Here is a 24,149-nt window from a genome sequence, read left to right on the forward strand (position 1 = left end):
TAACCTTTTAAAAAAAAAAGATCACTTACCCTACCTTTAAGTAAAAGTATCAATACTGCAATATATAAATACTCCGTTACAAGTAAATGTTCGGAATAAATAGACGATCTACAAGCTCACAATGCGTCGTGACGCATTGTGAGCTGTGAGCCGAAATGTATATACTGTAGGACTGAAGTGGTTAATGTATGTTTTGTAATAATAATCTAAATCTACAAAGTAACTAAAGTTTTCAAATAATAGTAGTGGAGTAAAGATTGACATTAAATCTAATAATAAATGCATTATTACTGTATATGTCTGTATAGATGGTTTTAGGTACTTCAAGGTACCAGTTGTTCTTGAGCTGTCTTTACAAGCTTATGTTACTGAAATGTTCCGCTTTGAGGCCCCCTGGTGTTCAAAATTAGATATTTCAGGCAACAACAAGTAGGACTACATAGAGAACTTTTTTGTGTATAATAATAATAATAATAATCAGATAAGCCTGTTCTGTATTTCATTCATTCTGTGATGTACATCAATGTCTTGCTTCAGTCTAGGACTCTATGTATTACTACCAATATCAATGACAATATTTGTATAAATATTTATAATTTAAATAATACAATAGCACATATTTGTAATGTAAATGTCTCAACCCCATCTGGACACAAGCTCTTTTAAAAAAATACTTCTTTATTTAATTCATTGTTGTCATACAGTATAAATGCACAGCTTATTTATTATAAAAACAATATACAAGTTCCATGTATAATTCAGTAAAGGCATAAATGTTACCCAAAAAAAAGTTGAACTTTTTGTACTTGTTTGTCAGCTTTACCTGTATGAAGGTGATTATGTGATTAACATTATTTGATCATTGATATCATTACTCTATTAAAATTAAAATGTGTAGAAAAATCAATGTTTCACATGAGAACAACCACAAACCAACCCCAGGAATACAGTCTCAGAACAGGCCTTAGACATAGAAAAAAACAACAGTTTGTTCTGTTATCACCAGGTATCTCAGTCAGGTGTGGAAGCCAAACATCATATTAAAAAAGGCAAAAAGGAAATCTCACATGAACGCCTCAAAAAACATAAAGAAAATTATGTTTTTAATTATTATCCATAAGTCACAGTTTCAATCGACAAATTAAAGCCCGTTTTCTGACTTTCACTGAAGTAAATATATGTACAGTACCAAAATAAAGGTACAAAATGTTGTCAACATTTTACCTTGCATATTAAAATGAGGGTCCTTGAAATTAAAAAGTCAAATAAGACACCTTTAAGTTTGCACAGAAATAGATGGAAACGAAAAAAATAAGAAAAAGGTTTAATACATCAGGTGTCCATAAAGAGTAAAGAAGAGCGAACAGCAAGATTGTCATCAGTTTATGATCGTACTATTATGTATGTCAGGAAATAGGACAGTTAGCCTATGTTGTTTGCTATTTCTAATATTACACATAGGATGCCAAATATTTAATTTGCTAGCTTACATAACATTGCCTATAATGTTATATAGTTTCATCATAATGTGTGTTAGTCTGCAGAACAACAAACAAACTTATCTAGTACGTCATTGATCTTGGTTATCTTTCATCTGAGGTGACATAATAAAAGGTTTTCTGTGATAGTAAAGACTTGGTCCTGAGCTCAGTAAGGACGGTTTCCAATACTGTAGGCTAACTTTAATGACGTCTAGATTATGATGGTTCTTTGCATCTTTTATGGGGACTGAAGGGAGAGTTCACTCAGGGCGCCATCCAAGCTAGAAGCATCACTGTCCTTAAGATTTGTGTTCTTATAAAAGTCTTTCAGGTCGCCCCGTGTGTTCCAGCGTAGCTCTTTGATAAACATGTAGACACTTACGATGAGACCAGGAAACATCTCCGTCAGGTCAAGCTTTCCAGCATCTGTCTTACTGTAAACACACAAACGCAGTGATCACTGAACACTAAATGTTATGAAGAACACACTGACATCTATCACAGGCTGCCATGTGGTCCAACTGTGTGTGTTTGGCGTATGCAATTGATTTAAAATAAAAGCTCATAATCATTGACATGAACATATTATCATCTGAACCAACATCTCTAGTGCTGTGGGTCTCCATTGTGATCATGACCTTTGACCTTTTCAACACAAAACCAAGTGCTAAAGTAGCATATGCCTGTAGCACGCTGGGCGGGACCCAGCCGCTTGAGTGTCTAAACCAGGGGTCTTCAACAGGGGGTCCGGGACCCCTAGGGGGTCCTCTGGGTTACTACGTTAACCAAGCATCCCTATTCTGAGGGGAACGTTAGCCAAAAATAGCCGATCTACAAGCTCACCTATTTTATAATCAAATTCAACTTACTAGTGCCTATAGAGATTCTGTATATAGCGCAGCAATCCAATCACATCGTCACGGTAGGGAAACCTCCTGTTCCATCTCTCCATCTCCTCGAACACCTTTTCTGGCAACTGGAGACACACACAACTTAAACATTACATGAACTCATCTAATTGACACATACACACAGGTGAACCTCAAATTATGATTTAGTCACCTTGTCTCTCATTGTGTCTTTCCATGCATCAAACAGTCCCTTCTCAGCACACTGGTCCAGGACCGCCATGAGGTTCTTCTTCACTTCCTCAGGGTTTTTATGGAACTCGTCAATTTCCGTTTCAGTTGCAACCTTTTTCAGGAAATCAACTCTCCTGGAAGAATTTACAAAACAAAAATGTTGTACTAAAAACTAACAATGGGACAGCTTGCTTAGAGGTTTGGATTGTGCAGTTAGCTTGCCATGATGTAACTCCAAAGGTGGGCGAGATATAATGTTACTCTATTGATTAGAAAATTGATCATTCAACATAATAATGTATGCGTATTGACTTACAATGAACAGTAAAACAGCTCTCAAAGTCACTATTTTAGCCCATAAACAAATGCAAACAAAGCGGATTCTGCTAATATAGAACACCACAAAATCCGGTTCTGCATAAAAGTAAGGAAACCTTGACTGCATCCACAGATCAGGATCTGGATCTTCAAATAGTAAAATCAACATTAAGATGACCAAAATTTTTTTTGTAAAATTAAAATGCAGAAAATAAATATTGTATGTGCAACAGAGAATGTTACTAGTACCTTTCGTTTGCCCAGAAGTAGGGATGATCCAAGCATTCCTCCACTGTAGGTCTTTTCTTTGGGTCTTCATTGAGCATCCTCTCAATGAGATCCTTGGCAACCACATCCTGAACCTGGTCCAGGTTGTATTCTCCTTTAAAAATGTTGCCTTCACACCAGAGGCCGTTGCCAAATGGATGGTGTCCTCCAGACAGGAAGTAATATAACGACATCCCAGCCACCTTTAGAATGAACATGAACATTTAGTGACAGTATGTGTTGTTTTCATTAATTAAATTGTTCTCATGCAGAATAACAACAAACCTGGATGTCAGCACTTCTTGTATACGGAACAGGTTTATCACCACCATCTTCATTAATGGTCTCCTTCGCCATCCAGCATTTTGTTCCTGCACTGCTTGTTGAATGTTGAAATGTTGTTTGTCGTCTGGTCAGCCGTCTGCTTATTCCAAAATCGGCCAATCTGGCATTCCTTGTAACATCTGCAGGGTGAATTTGGTAGAAAATATTTTTTAAATTACTAAAATGGTGCTTGTTTTATTTTTATATGTGGATGATATGACTATGGCCCAGTCGTAGAGGTCCAGGTACCCTGCATCCTCCTACAGACACTGAATGATCTTGACATACTCAAGTGCGCCACCTACAGTCAATGGTATTTTCTATTGACCAGATCTGTTGGTGGCGCACTTGAGTGAGTCAAGATTTTCCGTCTGGAGGGCATATTTTATTTTCTGTCCATAAGTGTATTTTACACAAAATGTGAGATCCTGAGATGATTCCCACCATAGACCACAGTCTTTCAACATTATAAAACTGTCCTTAGACCTCGCTCACTACAGGACGTTTCTGTCTATAGAATAACACTGCTCCTGGCACAGTGGACCAGAGCTAGGTACATTCCTTCTTTGGTGGTGGAAACAGTTTAGCTCTGTCGAGCTCCAATCTGTGATTGGCTGGGGCCGATGACATAGAGGGAAGTGTTTTCCTTCCGTAAATAGCAGATCTACAAGTAAACAATGTAAGTAATTTACATTTGAGGACTAATAAGAGTATTTTGGGACATTTATCATTTTCACTCCACAACATTTCATGACAAATATTGTACTTTTGACTCTTCGACATTTTTAGGAAGGGGAAAACGTGCATTATGAATAAACCACTTAAAGGAGAATTTTGGACTAAAGTTTTCTTACCTTTTCTATGACGTTATGATATCTTAGGATGAATGGTACAGTAGAAAAATGTCTTAACTCCACCCCTGAGCCGCCACAGCTTAAAAGGTGCGCGGATGGGCCTTAGGTTAGATCACATATTTTAATAGCTTTTTTTACTTAATTTTTTTGTGAGATCTGACGTTCATAGTGACAGAACACTGTCCCAAAAAAAAAAAAAAAACAGAAGTCTCGCTAGACGAGATTGAAATCTCGAGATTTCAATCTCGTCTAGCGAGACTTGTTTTTTTTTTTTGTTTTTTTTTGGTTGCATAGTGTTCTGTCACTATGAACGTCAGATCTAAAAAAAAGAAGAAAAAATATGTGATCTAACCTAAGACCTATCCGCGCACCTTTTAAGCTGTGGCGGCTCAGGGGTGGAGTTATGAACATTTTCTACTGTACCATTCATCCTAAGATATCATAACGTCATAGAAAAGGTAAGAAAACTTTAGTCCAAAATTCTCCTTTAAGCCACATACTCTTAAATGATAGTGGATTTTAAATTTGTGTTTTAGTTTATTCGATTTTTAGATGTACAACTGCACATTTTTGATCCTGAACCTGATTTATAAAGATTGAAGTTCTATATTGTAATCAGCAAAATAATTCAGTGTTTTTAAAGGGATAGTTCACCCCCAAAATGACTTTTTTTTCCTATAGATTAAGATTAGTCACCCCATGGAGACTAGAATTCATGGATATTGTTTAGTTTTTGTCTCATTCCTAAGACAATAATTTGATGACCAGCAGAGGTTCCGGTAGGAGACACAAAGAGTCTCCTTTGTGTCTCCTACCGGAACCTCTGCCTACCGGTCCACTGGTCATCACATTATTGTCTTATGAATGAGACAAAAACTAAACAATATCCAAGTCTCCATGGTGTGACTAATCGATAATTTTTGGGTGAACTATCCCTTTAATGCCACCTGTCTTTTTAAACCTGTGATCATGATAAAAATGTAATAAACATAAACATTAAACATAAAACTTACGAATCAAGACATTCTGGGGCTTGATATCGCGGTGGAGAATTGGAGGATCCTGATGATGGAGTATCTTTAAGCCAGTGAGAACTTGTTGTGCAATCGCCTGTTCACAAAGACGGCCTCCAGGAAATTCATCCCCTAACTTGATGTATTCTTCCAGCGTGTATTCACATAACTGAAGAACAAGGTATCCAAAGTTCTCATCCTCTACAAAGTCCACATATCGTACAATGGAAGGATCATCAAGCTCTGGAAGACGTAAAAAGTCTTTCTCATTCTTCAGCACTTCATAGTTTTCTGGAGTCATTCTCTTCACTGCAACTTCAGTGCCGTCATCTCTTAACCCCAAGAAGACCTGAGTTCCATCACTTCCACCTGCTATGCGGAATTCACTACCTTTCCCCATCACAACACTCCCAACTTTGACAACTTTGTCATCCTCATGAGTGTTCGCAAGCTTCTCTAACTGTTGACTCCACCTTTCACTGATTCTGTTCCATTCTCGTTGTTGTTTTGATGGCTCTGTGTTGGTCGTTTCCATTTCTGAGTTTGGTTTGCTGAGATGCTTTTGCAGTTTTATAAGCCTGTCTGTCATAACTTCCTGATGGCCTATTTGTGCAGACATAATGACCCCCTCAGGCACATGATTTATTCCCTTTGATGTAAAGAAGTTAGAGGTGTGTACAAATGGAAGGTTTGCCAGTGTGCCATATGTGTACATTCTCGCAATTCCGGAGTGTTTAGTTTCCACAAAAGGAGCTATTGCTGTGCATATCTCGTTAATGAAGTCTTGATTCCATCCGTCGTTGACTTTAGTTTTCAGTGTAATCACATAGAGTGTTGACAGAACATCTGAAAGTTTAGGAGTAAATTTGTTTCTTGTGGAAAGGTGTTCCAGCAGTTGGGGGATCAGAGCCAGTGATGTCTCACTGGTTATCTCTTCCATTGTGCTAATAATGCTGTGTAGGCTATCAATTGCTGTTTTAAAATGATATGTAATTCTTTCAAGTCGTTTGCCTACATTATTAATGTAGAAGTTCAGTTTGTTATTGTCCTTCATCCACTTAATACATTCCTGAATGTATTTTTTTCTTTGTTGTCCAGCAGTATTTAACAGAATATCCATCCCGGTCAGGTCGTTCAGGGGATTCTCATCCAGCATGAGACTCCCAAAAGTTTCTAAAACGTCTCTTTTCTGGGATATAGCCATTTGCATATCAAATAAAAGTTTTGTTTTAGAATACTTTTTTTTAGAAATTTCCCCTTCGCTCGATACGAGCACATCAATCAATTTACTCATTTTTGTATTGTATTCATGATGAGTTTCAGGGAATGGAGTTGTTAATACACCAGCATCAATAAGGACTTTCATGATATCGCGCCTGTCATTGATGACAGCAGTTTGAAATGGTGTCAACTCTGTTATGATATCAGGCAAATTTGTGATTGCTCCTGCTTTAATTAGGCTCCTCGCAAATTCAACTGGTGCTGATTCACAGGCATAATCTAGAGGATAACGGGCTTTTCCAATCCAATCTGGGTCTGCACCCTCTGTCAGAAGGAAGTCACAAATGCCCATCTTCTGAAATACTACAGCAGCTGACAAGGGAGTTATGTCACTCTTCACCTCTTTGCATGGGTAAAGTTTATTAATATCTTCCACTTTAACTAAAGTTTTCAGCTTGTCGAGGTCATTGTTGATAATGAGCTGTATTATAGGATGTGTTTCTTCAATAAGTGGATCCATTTCTTTGCTTCAGAATATCTGTGGGAAGACAGAATTGTGAGGTCAATACATCTGCTCTGATATGATTTTAGATATTTTTATTTAAACAGGAGATCTGTAACCGCAGGCTGTCAAGCCGCTATAATGCTGGTTGTAACAATGCTTTCTGATAGCAACACCACTATGAAATGACAATCAGTGTAAAAACCATCAACACCATTATGAAATGACAATCAGTGTAAAAACCATCAACACCATTATGAAATGACAATCAGTGTAAAAACCATCAACACCATTATGAAATGACAATCAGTGTGAAAACCATCAACATCATTATGAAATGACAATCAGTGTAAAAACCATCAACATCATTATGAAATGACAATCAGTGTGAAAACCATCAACATCAATATGAAATGACTATCAGTGTAAAAACCATCAACACCATTATGAAATGATAATCAGTGTAAAAACCATCAACACCATTATGAAATGATAATCAGTGTAAAAACCATCAACACCATTATGAAATGATAATCAGTGTAAAAACCATCAACACCATTATGAAATGATAATCAGTGTAAAAACTATCAACACCATTATGACATGATAATCAGTGTAAAAACCATCAACACCATTATGACATGATAATCAGTGTAAAAACCATCAACACCATTATGACATGATAATCAGTGTGAAAACCATCAACACCATTATGACATGATAATCAGTGTGAAAACCATCAACACCATTATGAAATGATAATCAGTGTAAAAACCATCAACACCATTATGAAATGATAATCAGTGTGAAAACCATCAACACCATTATGAAATGACAATCAGTGTAAAAACCATCAACACCATTATGAAATGACAATCAGTGTAAAAACCATCAACACCATTATGAAATGACTATCAGTGTAAAAACCATCAACACCATTATGAAATGACTATCAGTGTAAAAACCATCAACACCATTATGAAATGACTATCAGTGTAAAAACCATCAACACCATTATGAAATGACAATCAGTGTGAAAACCATCAACACCATTATGAAATGACAATCAGTGTAAAAACCATCAACACCATTATGAAATGACAATCAGTGTAAAAACCATCAACACCATTATGAAATGACAATCAGTGTAAAAACCATCAACACCATTATGAAATGACTATCAGTGTAAAAACCATCAACACCATTATGAAATGACTATCAGTGTAAAAACCATCAACACCATTATGAAATGACTATCAGTGTAAAAACCATCAACACCATTATGAAATGACAATCAGTGTGAAAACCATCAACACCATTATGAAATGACAATCAGTGTGAAAACCATCAACACCATTATGAAATGACAATCAGTGTAAAAACCATCAACACCATTATGAAATGACAATCAGTGTAAAAACCATCAACACCATTATGAAATGACTATCAGTGTATAAACCATCAACACCATTATGAAATGACTATCAGTGTAAAAACCATCAACACCATTATGAAATGATAATCAGTGTAAAAACCATCAACACCATTATGAAATGATAATCAGTGTAAAAACCATCAACACCATTATGAAATGATAATCAGTGTAAAAACCATCAACACCATTATGAAATGATAATCAGTGTAAAAACCATCAACACCATTATGACATGATAATCAGTGTAAAAACCATCAACACCATTATGACATGATAATCAGTGTAAAAACCATCAACACCATTATGACATGATAATCAGTGTAAAAACCATCAACACCATTATGACATGATAATCAGTGTGAAAACCATCAACACCATTATGAAATGATAATCAGTGTGAAAACCATCAACACCATTATGAAATGACAATCAGTGTAAAAACCATCAACACCATTATGAAATGACAATCAGTGTAAAAACCATTAACACCATTATGAAATGACAATCAGTGTAAAAACCATCAACACCATTATGAAATGACAATCAGTGTAAAAACCATCAACACCATTATGAAATGACTATCAGTGTAAAAACCATCAACACCATTATGAAATGACTATCAGTGTAAAAACCATCAACACCATTATGAAATGATAATCAGTGTGAAAACCATCAACACCATTATGAAATGACAATCAGTGTGAAAACCATCAACACCATTATGAAATGACAATCAGTGTAAAAACCATCAACACCATTATGAAATGACTATCAGTGTAAAAACCATCAACACCATTATGAAATGACTATCAGTGTAAAAACCATCAACACCATTATGAAATGACTATCAGTGTAAAAACCATCAACACCATTATGAAATGATAATCAGTGTGAAAACCATCAACACCATTATGAAATGACAATCAGTGTGAAAACCATCAACACCATTATGAAATGACTATCAGTGTAAAAACCATCAACACCATTATGAAATGACTATCAGTGTATAAACCATCAACACCATTATGAAATGACTATCAGTGTAAAAACCATCAACACCATTATGAAATGATAATCAGTGTAAAAACCATCAACACCATTATGAAATGATAATCAGTGTGAAAACCATCAACACCATTATGAAATGACAATCAGTGTAAAAACCATCAACACCATTATGAAATGACAATCAGTGTAAAAACCATCAACACCATTATGAAATGACAATCAGTGTGAAAACCATCAACACCATTATGAAATGACAATCAGTGTGAAAACCATCAACACCATTATGAAATGACTATCAGTGTAAAAACCATCAACACCATTATGAAATGACTATCAGTGTATAAACCATCAACACCATTATGAAATGACTATCAGTGTAAAAACCATCAACACCATTATGAAATGATAATCAGTGTAAAAACCATCAACACCATTATGAAATGATAATCAGTGTAAAAACCATCAACACCATTATGAAATGATAATCAGTGTAAAAACCATCAACACCATTATGAAATGATAATCAGTGTAAAAACCATCAACACCATTATGAAATGATAATCAGTGTAAAAACCATCAACACCATTATGACATGATAATCAGTGTAAAAACCATCAACACCATTATGACATGATAATCAGTGTAAAAACCATCAACACCATTATGACATGATAATCAGTGTGAAAACCATCAACACCATTATGAAATGATAATCAGTGTGAAAACCATCAACACCATTATGAAATGATAATCAGTGTGAAAACCATCAACACCATTATGAAATGACAATCAGTGTAAAAACCATCAACACCATTATGAAATGACTATCAGTGTATAAACCATCAACACCATTATGAAATGACTATAAGTGTAAAAACCATCAACACCATTATGAAATGATAATCAGTGTAAAAACCATCAACACCATTATGAAATGACAATCAGTGTGAAAACCATCAACACCATTATGAAATGATAATCAGTGTGAAAACCATCAACACCATTATGAAATGACAATCAGTGTGAAAACCATCAACACCATTATGAAATGATAATCAGTGTGAAAACCATCAACACCATTATGAAATGACAATCAGTGTAAAAACCATCAACACCATTATGACATGATAATCAGTGTAAAAACCATCAACACCATTATGAAATGATAATCAGTGTAAAAACCATCAACACCATTATGACATGATAATCAGTGTAAACTCCCTGTCATAATATAAAATAATTATATAATAATAATTTAAAAAAATGTTTTGATATTCAATCGGTAAAATCAGGCAAAAATAAGAATTAAAATATAGCTGCAAGCAGCGATAATACGGGGCCAAGTTTTGCAGAGAGAAAAAAGAAAGAAGAAACTATAAGTAATTTGCAGAATAAGCATAGAACACTCAACTTGAGAGAAAACAAGAAATGACAAAGTCATAATATACCCGCTTGCGGCAGGCTATGTTTGCCCCAATCTGCAGCACAAAATGTAAAAGTTGTCATTAAAATAAAATCTCAGCCATTCGAATGCAACAAAAATAACTCCACAGAGGTTCCTTGGTTGGCTACCAATATAAAGTGTGTGTGTGTGTGTGTGTGTGTGTGTGTGTGTGTGTGTGTGTGTGTGTGTGTGTGTGTGTGTGTGTGTGTGTGTGTGTGTGTGTGTGTGTGTGTGTGTGTGTGTGTGTGTGTGTACAATATCAATGATAGTGAAAATAATTGATCTACAATCTCACAGATCTGCTATTTTCACCAGCTGATATAGTTACTTCATAATGTAGCCTACCCTTACCCAAGTCAAAACTACAGTGTTTCACTTAGAAATGTATGAACAACAAAAATGAAGACACACACACACACACACACCCAGGAGGACTGGTTGATAGTGTTGTATGCATTGTTCCTGGACAAAAGACCGGTGGTGACCAGTTAGTATTCATTTATGTATGAAAGAAAGAAACTATTTTCACAATAAACGAAGTGAGTCCATAGAATACAGGTAGCGTAAGGGCAGTCATGTTAAAAACATCAACAGTGGTGGAAAAAGTACTGTAATGTTTTACTTAAGTAAAAGTATCAATACTGCAATGTAACCCTAACCCTTTATAAAAGTGAAGCTCACAACTTGTCTTTTGATTTCACTGTTTGAAACAGCTAGGCTTGAGTTGTAATGCATAACTGCAAGTTTGCCCTTTTCACTACTGGCTTACATGAAAGAAAAACCCAAATGGGTCCATTTGGTGTCATTAATGTCTTTTGTAAATGAAGTATTCAATAAAACGTCATAATAAAAAATAGCAGATCTACAAGCTCACAAGGCGGCGATGCGTTGTGAGCTTGTAGATCTGCTTTTTTCTGATAAAATGCAGCTGATTTTAGCGTCATACCTTACATGAAAAATGTTGCTACAGTAACCTTGGTTGTAGTGTGTATTCATTCATTTGTAAACAGGGCAGTCATGTTAAAAACAGCAACAGTGGTGGGAAAAGTACTCGTACTAGTGTTGCCATGTATAGTAATTACAAGCGACCTTTTTTTCTGTGAAGTTGCTTGTAAATGTAGGTAGTTGCTTGTTATTTGTTATTATTTTGTTGTGAGCTTGTAGATCGGCTATTGCCAAGTCGTCTATTATCAAATAGCCGATGCATATAGGTTTAAAGTGCTCATGTAGCCTAATAGTCACTTAAGTCTTTGGGCTTGTTTTCATTGACCTGGTTGCTTATTTTTCTCTCAAAATCTGGCAACCGTGTCATTGTTTAGACCAACGAAGAAGAAAATGGCGGAAGTGATCCTCTTTTCCAAGGCCCGTGTGAAAGACAGTATTATGTTGAGAAAATATAAAGTCATTACAGCACCATAACATGGTTAATAAATTTTATTTTGGGATGTACAATACATGAAAATTACGAGAGTAATAACGCGAATTGCGTCGATAACTAATGGGGAGCGGACATTAGCGCGCTTGGCTAAAAACTGTAAGTTAGTAACATCATACAAGCTAACTATTAGCCAAATTCGGCTAGCGCTCGGAGGACTGCATAGTCCCATAGCTTGGGAGGACGAGGCCGCCCGTTCAGAGTATGGGAAAGTATCCCATTGGCTTAAACGACAGCCAATGACGCAAATCTGTCGAACAAATCTGTCGAATGCAAATGAATCTGTCGAATGCAAATTTGTCGAATGATGAGTCGTAGGTCTGCCTCTTCATAGACCCGCAGCTTTCGCTAAGCGGGTAAAAAGGCAGGCAGGCAGGCAGGCAGGCAGGCAGACAGACAGACAGACAGACAGACAGACAGACAGACAGACAGACAGACAGACACAGACAGAGAGACAGACACAGACACAGACACAGACACAGACACAGACACAGACACAGACACAGAGAGACAGAGAGACAGAGAGACAGACACAGAGTGAGAGACAGAGACAGACACAGAGAGACAGAGAGACAGACACCGAGACAGAGAGACAGACAGACAGAGAGACAGACAGACAGAGAGACAGACAGAGAGACAGACAGACACAGAGTGAGAGACAGAGACAGACACAGAGAGACAGACATAGAGACAGAGAGACAGACAGAGAGACAGACAGACAGACAGACAGACAGACAGACAGACAGACAAAAAGCAAAGTGCAATAATAGCACAATAAGACATGGAAACGGAATAGATTGAAATTGAGACAAAGCAAATGATTCCAACAGGTGAAATTACTTTTAAGCTCGACCCAGCTGAGGTGGACATACATAGGACGCAGGGGGGCAATCCCAGGTTAAGAACCTCACACATGGACACCTCAACCTATTGCTATTGACAGGAATCGAACACTCGACCTTCGGACTCACAGGCTGAGACACGACCTGTAGTGCTACAGCTTCGTCCAGTCTGAAGTTGTCTGTTGAAGATCATACCTTTTTGCCTTCTGTCATGAACCAAGCCCTTGGCTGAAACTGGTGAAAGTAGCTGATCTACAAGCTCAGAAACACGTTGCTATCTGAAAAGTTGTGAGATTGTAGATTGGCTATTTTCACAATGACGTATGTCATACATTGAAAAAACACACCCTCAAATAAGCATTTCATGTTATCTTTAACAATTGCACATGTACTCATTAATACAGTCTTGTTGTTTGCAATGCACTTTAAATGAAGTCTGCACCAAGTGAGACTTGAACTGGCGACCTTGAGGTTGTGAGGCACACACTTAAGCAGGAAGCCATTGGTCCAACAGACCTGAACTAGTGAACACGGAGGTGAGACATATGATACCATTTCAGGCAAATAGCTGAAAAATCCTGGGTTTAAGTGTTTTTCAAACTGCTCAAAATTGCATTAGTATATTGTAGATCGGCTATTTTCACAATGAAGTATGTCATACATTGAAAAAACATACTCTCAAATAAGCATTTCATGTTATCTTAAAAAATTGCACATGCATTATTTGATGCAGTCATGTTTTTTGCAATGCAATTGTAAAGTGGAATGACCCACCTACCAGAGCCAGATAGACAGAGTGAGAGAAACAGACAGCTCAACCTATTGCCATTGACAGGAATCAAACTCTCAACCTTCGGACTCACAGGCTGAGACACTACCTGTAGTGCTATAGCTTCATCCAGGCTGAAGTTGTCTGTTGAAGATCATAAACTTTTGCCATCTGTCATGAACCAAGCCCCTGTTTCACTAACACTAAGATCACTCGTTCACAAACCATTTACCAATAGAGAAATGGTATGTCTCCTCGAAACCAAAACCAGTGAAAGCAGCCGATCTACAAGCTCACAAAACGTTGCTATCTGAAAAGTTGTGAGATTGTAGATCGGCTATTTTCACAATGAAGTACGTCATACATTGAAAAAACATACTCTCAAATAAGCAGTTCATGTTATCTTTACCGTTTGCACATGTATTCATTGATACAGTCATGTTTTTTGCAATTCAACTTAAATGAGTATGCATCAAGTGAGGCTTGAACTGGCAACCTTCAGGTTGCGAGGCACACATTTAAGGGAGAAGCCATTGGACCAACAGACAAGAACCTGTGAAAAAGGAGATGACTCAGATGATACAGTTTCACGCAAATAGCTGGAAAATCCTGGGTTTAAGTGTTTTTCAAACTGCTCAAAATTGCGGACAATCTAAGGGTGGAGCTTACTGGTCAACGTGATACATGTGTTCCTCATGAGTCAAGGCACATGTGTAAGCAGGTTTAATGGCTGTCGGCCAAACGAGGCATGACTTTTGCCTGTTTAAAGTTTGCATTTTCAAAAAATCGCTATAGCGCCCCCCTTTGACCAATTGGAATAAGATTGGTTTCAGTGATATTTGGAATGACCCTCAACATTACCGCAAAGTTTCAAAGAAATGTGAGTCTGCATGTATGTGTTAGGGGCAGATGAATAATTGTCATAAAACTGCAATATTCATTGGCTCATTAAAGCTTCATTTTTTCACTTATGGAAAATCTTTTGCACATGTTTGTCGGCATAGGTCCAAAGTTCATGTGTAAAACGTTTCGTGCAGATTACTCAAAAATCCCAGGAGGAGATAGGTTTTAACTGTTTTTCATATAATTCAAAATGGTGGGAGATCTAAAGGTCAGAGGTCAAAAGTCAGAGTGTGAAAGTTGTTGATCATGAGTAGACGCATATGTATATTGAAGTTTCATGGCTGTAGGTCAAACAGGGCATGAGTTGTACCTGTTCAAAGTTGGCATTTTGCTATAGCGCCACCTTTTGACGAAAGATTGTGAGAATTATTTCTTGATAGTTTTTCATGACCATCTACCATATGGCCAAGTTTCGTAAAAAGCGTATGCACGGTTCAGCCAGAACTGCCAAAAGTGGCAGAAGAAAAAAGAGGGGAACATTAAAACAGGTCCAGAGCTGAGCTCTGGCCCCGTAATAACATAACTCTAACCCTAAAACCGAAATAAAGTAACCAAAAAACGGGAGAAAAAACTATCAAAATCCGCCCCAAAACAGGTCATGTGATCAAGATGTATCCAATTGGCTATGACTGTTCCAAAGTGTGTGGGCCCTGGGTAGACAACCCGGCCTGGCGGAGACCTGTACGTGGCGATAAAAATCCAACATTTTAGCACGCGTGTGCATGCGTCCACCGAAAGTCCATCCCCCTTCTGACGAGATTATAGCAACATACGTTTTTTTTTTTTCTACATTTGTAGAATCGGCCAAATTGCACACATTTTCACGTCTTTTCAAAAATAGCAGATCTACAAGCTTGAATATCCGCTATTTTTTGATAGCCAAAGAAATGAAAAATGACAGATGCGTTCCCGGTCTCAACCTATTACGACCTGAGGCCCGATTCTACAAATATCTTCTAAATCCTAAACTGTTTTCTGAAACACTTACGTTGCTATATTATCAGTCTAAATTATATGTATTTGGCCGCGGACCCCCCCCCCCCCCCCATCCAAAATGTCTTTTTCCAGGGACCCCCAGGGACCCCCAGAAGCAAAGATTGGAGTTAAATTTTTTTTTCAAAAATAGCAGATCTACAAGCTCGTAGCGCGGCATGAGCTTGTAGATCTGCAATTTTTGGTCAGCGAAAATTGGTCTTTGCCTATAGGTCCCATTCTGACATTAACACGGCCCTGAGTAGGCTACCCGTTGAAATAATAGTGGAAATCTACAAGCTTACAACACGTCACAAAGCTGCTATTTTTGGTAAATGTATGAAATTTTGTCAACATGGAAACGATTATGACGATTAAATAATCACGACTATCTCAAATAACTGCAATTATGTAATTGTGACAGATCTATTGATGATGATTGTTCAGAAATCCAACCAGGCACAACTACTCATGCGTCTGGTTGACTACAGCCCTCTGACTAGGCCAGGAGTTTGGGAGGAATTCAAGTAGTTATTATTGCTCAGACCTGTGCCTTTGATGGTTTTTATTTACTAACACAAATACAAACATACATTAACACACCTAGCAGACCTCTCTTGCTGCTAAGCGGCCAGTTAACTGCTATCTTTAGTCAACTACAACCTTGCCAGTAGGCTCACATTCTACCAACAAGATCTAACCAGGTCAGGTTATAAACCTAGGAAATAAACACAGAAAACACAATGACAATATTACCAACAGGAATTTTCACATAAACAATAAACATATCAGCACATATAATCATCGAGTCTCCTCAACGTACTTCTACCACGTCCCAAGTCCTCAACGAAACTGATTTCCCACTGACTCTCCACACAGACGCACACAAAGGATGTCGCCTCCCACCAGATATCATGTCCACCCCCCAAGGTGGCCTGGGTCTCTCTCTCTTTCCAGATAAGAGACTTTAAGGAATTTGTATGAGCATCAGAAAATCTATGCAAGGACCCACAGTGCCTTTACTCACTGGGCAAATACGATGCGCACCCAGCAAGTGTCTTTCTCCTCCCCCATAACATAGGCATCAGGGATGTCATTTGAGCCTCTCTCTCTCTCTCTCTCCTCTTTGAGATAAGGGAATGGTACGGAATTTACGACCTACACTCTGAGAATATGAGACCTTATAGCATGCCTCAGTTAATGACTCCAAACAGGCAGTATTAACCTTCATATATGTATGTATTTTACCCTTGCCATTATATGTCGGCCTACCACACTGGTATAATCCTAAATAAGCAGTAAATACACACGTAATTATAATCATAATAATATCACAGGCACCGAAGGCATGGAAAAACCTAACAGGGGGGTCCCCAGTTCAAATATGATTATTTTAGGGGAGTAAGGATAAGGATAAGGATAATTCCTTTGAACAGGACGTTCATGAAAGTCCTTGCGGTCTTGTTTCCAATGAGGGCCTGTGAGCAATTAGGGGTTAAGAGTCTTGCTCAGGGACACATTTAATTTCCTCGACACATTTGCTGGCCTGGCCTGGAATCGTACCTGGAGCAACCAGGGCCTCTGGCTCCCTAGGCGGGCTCACTAACCACTCAGCTATGGCCGCCCCATAAGTCCCCAGTTCAAATAGGATTATTTTGGGAGTCACAACCTGAAAAGTTTGGGAACCCTTGCTCTCTAAACAACATACTGTTTGCCTATAATTGCCTTCACAAAAGTGTGGGAGGGGCTATGTCTAACAACAAAACAAAACAACCACCATAAATCATAAAAACGAAATCCAATCACCCCTAAACTGGACTCACATGTTGAGGGGCCTCTAGAGCACACCTCTAAAACCCTTGCATATCTGCCCATAGACCATATTCACACCGCGGCCATTTTGGAATTTAACATTGAAAGTATTAAGTCAACTTTCATTGACTTAATAGAAACATGGCTGCCGTGTGAATATGGTCTATAGGGAACGCCACAAACGCACCTACAGTATACCAATTCCATTTCCTGAAAAGGCTCAAACGGCCAAGGCTCCAAAGACAGTCAGAGATGCATTTTGTGTAAGTGCAAAAATATTTACAAATAGCAACTATAATATTGGCCAAAAAAATCTAAAATAGAGCAATGAGAAAAATAAATAAGCACTTAGGCTAACACTAATAAACAAGACCCAACTGGATAAGAACTCTCTTCAGGCTATAACCTTGATCACACATGGCCCTGTAGCTCTCCCTCAGGGATGCTACCGGTGTTCCCGCCAACTCTCAACTTGTCTGTCCCTGCAGCCCCCCTTAAATAGGTAGTGGATCGTACCACGGACACAGAACCAATTAGCAACAATTCTTCCAAATACTTCCATAAATACCTCTCATAGATTCCCCACAGCATAAAAGTAACCTAAACATACTTAAAGATGCGTTACAATTAAACCAGTATAACTTAATTGGGGTGAAATCTCAATGACTATTTAAATAAATACTCATAAAGCATATGAAACACCCCTCCTCCACAGCACTGGGCACCTTCCCAATCAAGGGGATTGCCACCAGCAGTGTAGGAGAGACAACAAGCAAACAATCAGTGAATATACAGTTTCAATACACCAGTTAGCATTAGTCCTTCCTTGCATAACATAGAAAGCAGTCAGGTGTGATGTGTGTATGTAGGGCACAGGTTGCCCTGTGACACTCCCTTTCGGCCGTAATCCTAAGGATACAATCACACTCACGCACGCACACGCACACACACACACGCGCACACGCACGCCAGGCGTGGTGTGTGCAGTACATGACATGACTCAAACAAAATCACACACACACACACACACATGCCAGGCGTGGCGTGTACAGTACATGACGCTCAAACAAAATCACACACACACACACACACACACACACGAGGTGTGGCCTGTACAGTACATGACGTGGCTCAAACAAAATCACACACACACACACACACGCGCGCCAGGCGTGGCGTGTACAGTACATGACGTGGCTCAAACAAAATCACACACACACACACGCCAGGCGTGGCCTGTACAGTACATGACGTGGCTCAAACAAAATGTCTGTTTCAAAGAAACCGCATGGGTTTCCACTCAGCCAGTCAGAGGTAGAATGCAGGAGTCACAACATGTCGGTTGTTCCTCCGGGTGAGGAAAATAAAACAATGAAAATACTTTAAGTGTTTTCTCTTCACATAATACTTTTGAGCCGTGCTCCTAGAAGTCAAAATCAATGTTACCTGGTATCTGGAGCAGTTGTGTAGTTGTTTGTGATGTTTGTCTAACAGCCAGTCAGTGTCTGTTGGAGTGAAGTGTTGATGTCTGTGTGTGTTGATAAAACCCTGTTGGAACAAAGAGACACATTCATAGTTTTAATGATTCAACTCCTCTCTCCTTTGAGGAAGTAGGAACATGATAATAATTCATATTATTTTACAAATAATATGATATATACAAAAAAACATACCCGTCATGAATAAAAGCAAAACGTCAAGTTAAACAAATAAGGAAGTTATGAATGAAAGGATCAACACGGTTCTTGGCTGGTGACTTCAGTCCAAAACAACTTGATCAGAGCTAATGTATGAAAGTAAACACATTAACATACAGTTATGATCTGAGACTATCATCATAATTCTACTGATTAAATCATTATTAATTCATTTCTAATGTCATGACAGAGAACACGGTAAAGGAACCTACCTGTTCAACAAGGAGGAAGCAACAAGAAAGAAATGAAGGTGTGGCTATAGGCATATCTGTCACTCTCTCCCTCCCTCGCTCCCTCTGTCTCTCTCTCTCTCCCTGTCTCTCTCTGTCTCTCTCTCACACACAAATCATAAGTTACAAGCACAAGTATTTCTTTACAAAATCTACGAAAAACTTGTAGGCTACAGATGTATGTTGGTTACTATAGTTTACGTATGTTGTGATTCTGGAACGTGTGCATGTGAAGGACCCCCATAATTTGGGGCTGAGGACCCCCCAATTGAAAATATGTTGTGCCAGGGACACCGAGTGTGCAGGGGCGTCACGGCCATTCACTGTGCGTACGACATGACTCTGTGATTTCATACCCCCCACTTTTTGTAAAAAGTAGATAAATAATAACTGATTAATTTAATTAGGTAGTACCATTTAAGGTAGTACCATTTTCCCGTTAGACAGCAGACCCCCCCCCCCTGCTCTTGTACATATTTTTTTTTCCCCTCTTTCTTATTTTTTTTGTTGTACATAGTGTTATTTTTTTTGCTGTTTATTTTGTAATGATATTTGAACTGTGGTGCCACTATATATGCCTATGAATTGAATACCAAGGCCCTCATTGGAAACAAGTCCGCAAGGACTTTGAACGGACCTGTTAGACAAAGTATTTTAAATGTAACTGTGCTGTTTTACATTTTTTGCCTAATAAAATATTCAATCAATCAATCAATGTTGAAATCTTGTCTAGCGAGACTTCCGGTGCATGGGGCATATTCAAGACGAACACGTTGCATAGTGTTCTGTCACTACGAACGTCAGATCTCACAAAAAAAAGCTATCAAAATATGCAATGTAGGGCAAGGCCTATTGGCGCGCGTTTTTAGCTGTGTTCACACACCAATGGTGGCCAAGCTAGCGCCGACCGACTCATTGGAGGCAACGTAGGGTTCAGTGTCTTGCCCAAGGACACTTCAACATGTGGACAGGAGGAGCCGGGATCCGAACCGCCGACCCACGGATCATTGGACGACCGGCTCTACCTCTGGCCACAGCCGCCCAAATTGCATTTGAGATCAATTCACCTTCACAGAGCTGCATATCCTGTACCACTTAAACCCTCCCCTGGAATTGGTGAAAACATACCTGTAAAGAAACAGTCTTTTTCACTCTCTCAATCTATTTGCCAACAAATAGCCGATCTACAAGCTCACAAACTCTACCAACTTAAGAGTAGTTCACCCGCAAAAATGTCTTATTTTCTATCAATTACCTGTGGTGGAAAGTAACTAAGTACATTTACTTAAGTACTGTACTTAAGTACAATTTTGAGGTATTTGTACTATTTCCAATTTCCAATACTTTTACTTTTACTCCACTACATCTCAGAGGCAAATATTGTACTTTTACTCCACTACAATTATTTGAAAACTTTAGTTACTAGTTACTTTTCAGATATAAATGATATAATTAAACACACATTAACCACTTTAGCCCTATTTTATACATAGGCTATTTGAAAATAGCCGATCTACAAGCTCACAACGCGTCACATCGCGACGCGTTGTGAGCTTGTAGATCTGCTATTTTCAAATATTTAGTACTTTTACTTTTGGTACTTTAAGTACATTTTGATGCCAATACTTTTACTCAAGTCAATTTTTAATTCTGGACTTTTACTTGTAACAGAGTATTTTTATATTGCAGTATTGGTACTTTTACTTAAGTAGAGAATTTGAGTACTTTTTCCACCACTGTCAATTACACTATGAAGCATTGAATTCATGTAGATTGTTTTAGTTTGTCACATTCCTGAGACAATAATTTGATGACAATAATTTGATGCCATGAAGTCAAGTCTTCATGGGATGTAATTGATAGAAAATAAGTCATTTTTTTGGGTGAACTATCCCTAAGTGATGCCAGATGTGCAGCTCTGTGTGGAATAAGCAGCTTCAAAGCAAAGCTCAAGACCTATTTCTTCACTCTTGCTTTTAGTTGATTTCTAAATCTGTGTTATTCATGTCCTCACTGTTTGATTCACTGCCTTTTTTACTATATATTTATTCTTTTTGCTTTATTGTTAAATTATTTGTACCTTTTCTGTAATTGTATTGTTGCTCTGTAAAACACTTTGAGCTGCATTTCATGACATGAAGGTTCTATACAAATAAAGTGCATTATTATTATAATTAAAGCTACGTGATCCCAGGGTATGTATGACTTGAATGAAAATCTTCCTTTCCTTTTGTAATCACGATAAAGAACTATTTATCGGATAGTTCCCCATTTGTTAAATATTAAACCCAATAAGCCCTACACACCAGTGGTGTAAAGTAACTAAGTACATTTACTCAATTGTACCCAAGTACACTTTTGAGGATTTTTTACTTTACTGGAGTATGTGCAATTGCGACACATTGTGAGCTTGTAGATCGGCTATTTTCAAAAGATGCTTATGTGGCGAGGTTGAAAAGTACATTATGTTAAAAGTAGCCGACTACGCCACCTGGAGGCTATGGAGCCGCAGGACTCCACTTTAAACCACAATTAATTACACCAATTTAACAGGTTCTTGAAACCCGGGGTTGAGCAGAGTTAAAGAACCAAACCAAGGGTCGAAGTGAACAGGATTTATTGACAAAATGTACAAAATTATTAAAACATAGGATTTCTCAGGCAATCACACTCAGGCAATCACAGGCCTACTAGCAGCAATGTCCATATGGTCCTTGTTTAAGGAGTAGAGTACAGTCCATATAGCTCATCAGTCCTTCTCTTCTCCCAGGGGGTCTCCTTTAAGGGTCAATAAAATAATTCACATCAGTTACACTGTTTCCCAACGGCCTACAACGCTCAGGATCACAGCACACAAAGATACGAGCTACAAAGTATTAAGTTTAACAGCACATAAAAGCGTGCAACAATTAATCGAAAACCAGGCCAGTGTTCACAAATGAATTAAAATGTCCCAAAATGGAGCCTTGGTGTGGGGCTGAATAACTAATAAACACAAGAACTAAAATAATGGACTTAAAAGAAAAACTACAGGTGCACAGTGCACACGTCGTCAAGCGTCACAAGAGGGGTACTTAGCTTTGAAGAGGGGCCAGTCTTAACTTGGCCCTAACCCTCTGCTGAGTTGATTTGGCTTCCCCTCTTTCACTCCGATATCCACACGTCCAACGCTGCTCTGCCGGAGCGGCTCGGTCCATTTAGTCCGCATTCTTTCGGGCCTTCTCACCACTGGCGTCCTCTCTCAGCTACCCCACAGACGGGTCCTCTCACAGGCGGACAGGGCACACACCGCCTGGTGCCAAATGCAACCATTTCCCCAGCTGGGGTGTCCCTAGCCCTGGTTCAGAGCGTTTAGTGAGTTCCCTCTAACGCCCTGGAAGACCCAGGGCTCTGCGCTTGTACAAGGAATTCCACTGCCCTGCGAGTGCTCAAGAGTAGTGAAAATAAACAAAACCATTTCGCTACTCACCGAAACAAAGGCTGTTTTGTGTTGTTGAAAGTCTATTCTCGGAGGTGGGAAGCCTCTCAGCACCCCACCTACTCTGTAAATACACTTTTTGGGCAGAAAATCAAATGTAGTGGGCGGGATTCACGTGTCCGTCGATCCTTCCCCCTCGAAAGAAACCCAAACTAATTTAACAATAGCGTCCGCGGAGCAGACAAAACCACTGAAAGATATTCACACTTTAACTTACTCTTTCATCATAGAAACAAGTGGGCTTATAACCAAAACGATCCGTGTTCTCTGGGAGAAGTGGTGTTAGTGTTCCGTGTAGAAATATTGTTAGTGGGAATGAAAACATAGTGGCACCACCGGAAGTGAAAGGCTGAAGGCAGACCAAAACCCCGGTTTCCTTGCGCACGGGTGCTACGTTGTCATTGTCCCAGAGCCAAGATGAGATAGTACAAACAGCAGAGGGCGCTGTTTTTCATTCTCATCTTGGCTCTGGGTTCCCAGATTGGGGTGTCGGTGTCCCTGTCCCTGTCCCTGTCCTCGATGCCTCGACTCCGGCCCCCGTCCATGGCTGCTCTCCTGCCTTCCAGCCAGGTCTCAGGCCTCTGCCCTCTCCACAGCTCTCTCTCTCTCTCTCCCTCTCTGCCGTTTAAAGGCTGCATGCCCAGGTGCACCCAATCAAGCAGGTGCAGGTCCTTTCTCAATCAGTCAGTAACAGCTACTCTATGCACACAGCAAGACTGACCCCATCACATTTATACATTTGAAAACTTGTGAAACGGGACATTCTGCATAATTAGTACTTTCTACTTTTGGTACTTTAAGTACCAAAAGTAGAAAGTCTATATCCGGTATTGCAGTATTGATACTTTTACTTAAGTAAAAAAAAAAGTGATTACTTTTTCCACCACTGCTACACACACACATGTTGTTTTAAGGTTCAGAGTCCACAGTGAGGGTCGCTGACCGCCAGGACATAATGTCACATTCACTACCAACACACTGACCTAGCAGAGACACAAGACCAGACAGACAGACATACAGACCTTATACCACACTGACCTACTATATCTACACGACCTATAG

General features: G+C 38.8%; 1 protein-coding gene across 1 annotated transcript in view; it reads right to left on the reverse strand.

Moving 5' to 3' along the window:
* Window positions 1–791: 791 nt before the first annotated feature.
* Window positions 792–24,149, reverse strand: part of LOC308102277 (uncharacterized protein) — a 281,082-nt gene continuing 257,724 nt past the window's right edge. Inside the window, exons 10-14 of the mRNA XM_080451915.1 lie at window positions 3,434–3,612; window positions 3,131–3,351; window positions 2,544–2,697; window positions 2,351–2,457; window positions 792–1,915 (exon numbers count right to left, since the gene is read on the reverse strand). Coding sequence (XP_080308041.1) covers window positions 1,720–1,915; window positions 2,351–2,457; window positions 2,544–2,697; window positions 3,131–3,351; window positions 3,434–3,612 — 857 coding nt within the window. The 3' untranslated portion in view covers window positions 792–1,719. The remainder of the gene's footprint in view (window positions 1,916–2,350; window positions 2,458–2,543; window positions 2,698–3,130; window positions 3,352–3,433; window positions 3,613–24,149) is intronic.

The sequence above is a fragment of the Gymnoscopelus braueri genome (genome assembly GCF_963280865.1).
Source record: "Gymnoscopelus braueri genome assembly, chromosome: 15".
In the NCBI taxonomy this organism is placed as follows: domain Eukaryota; kingdom Metazoa; phylum Chordata; class Actinopteri; order Myctophiformes; family Myctophidae; genus Gymnoscopelus; species Gymnoscopelus braueri.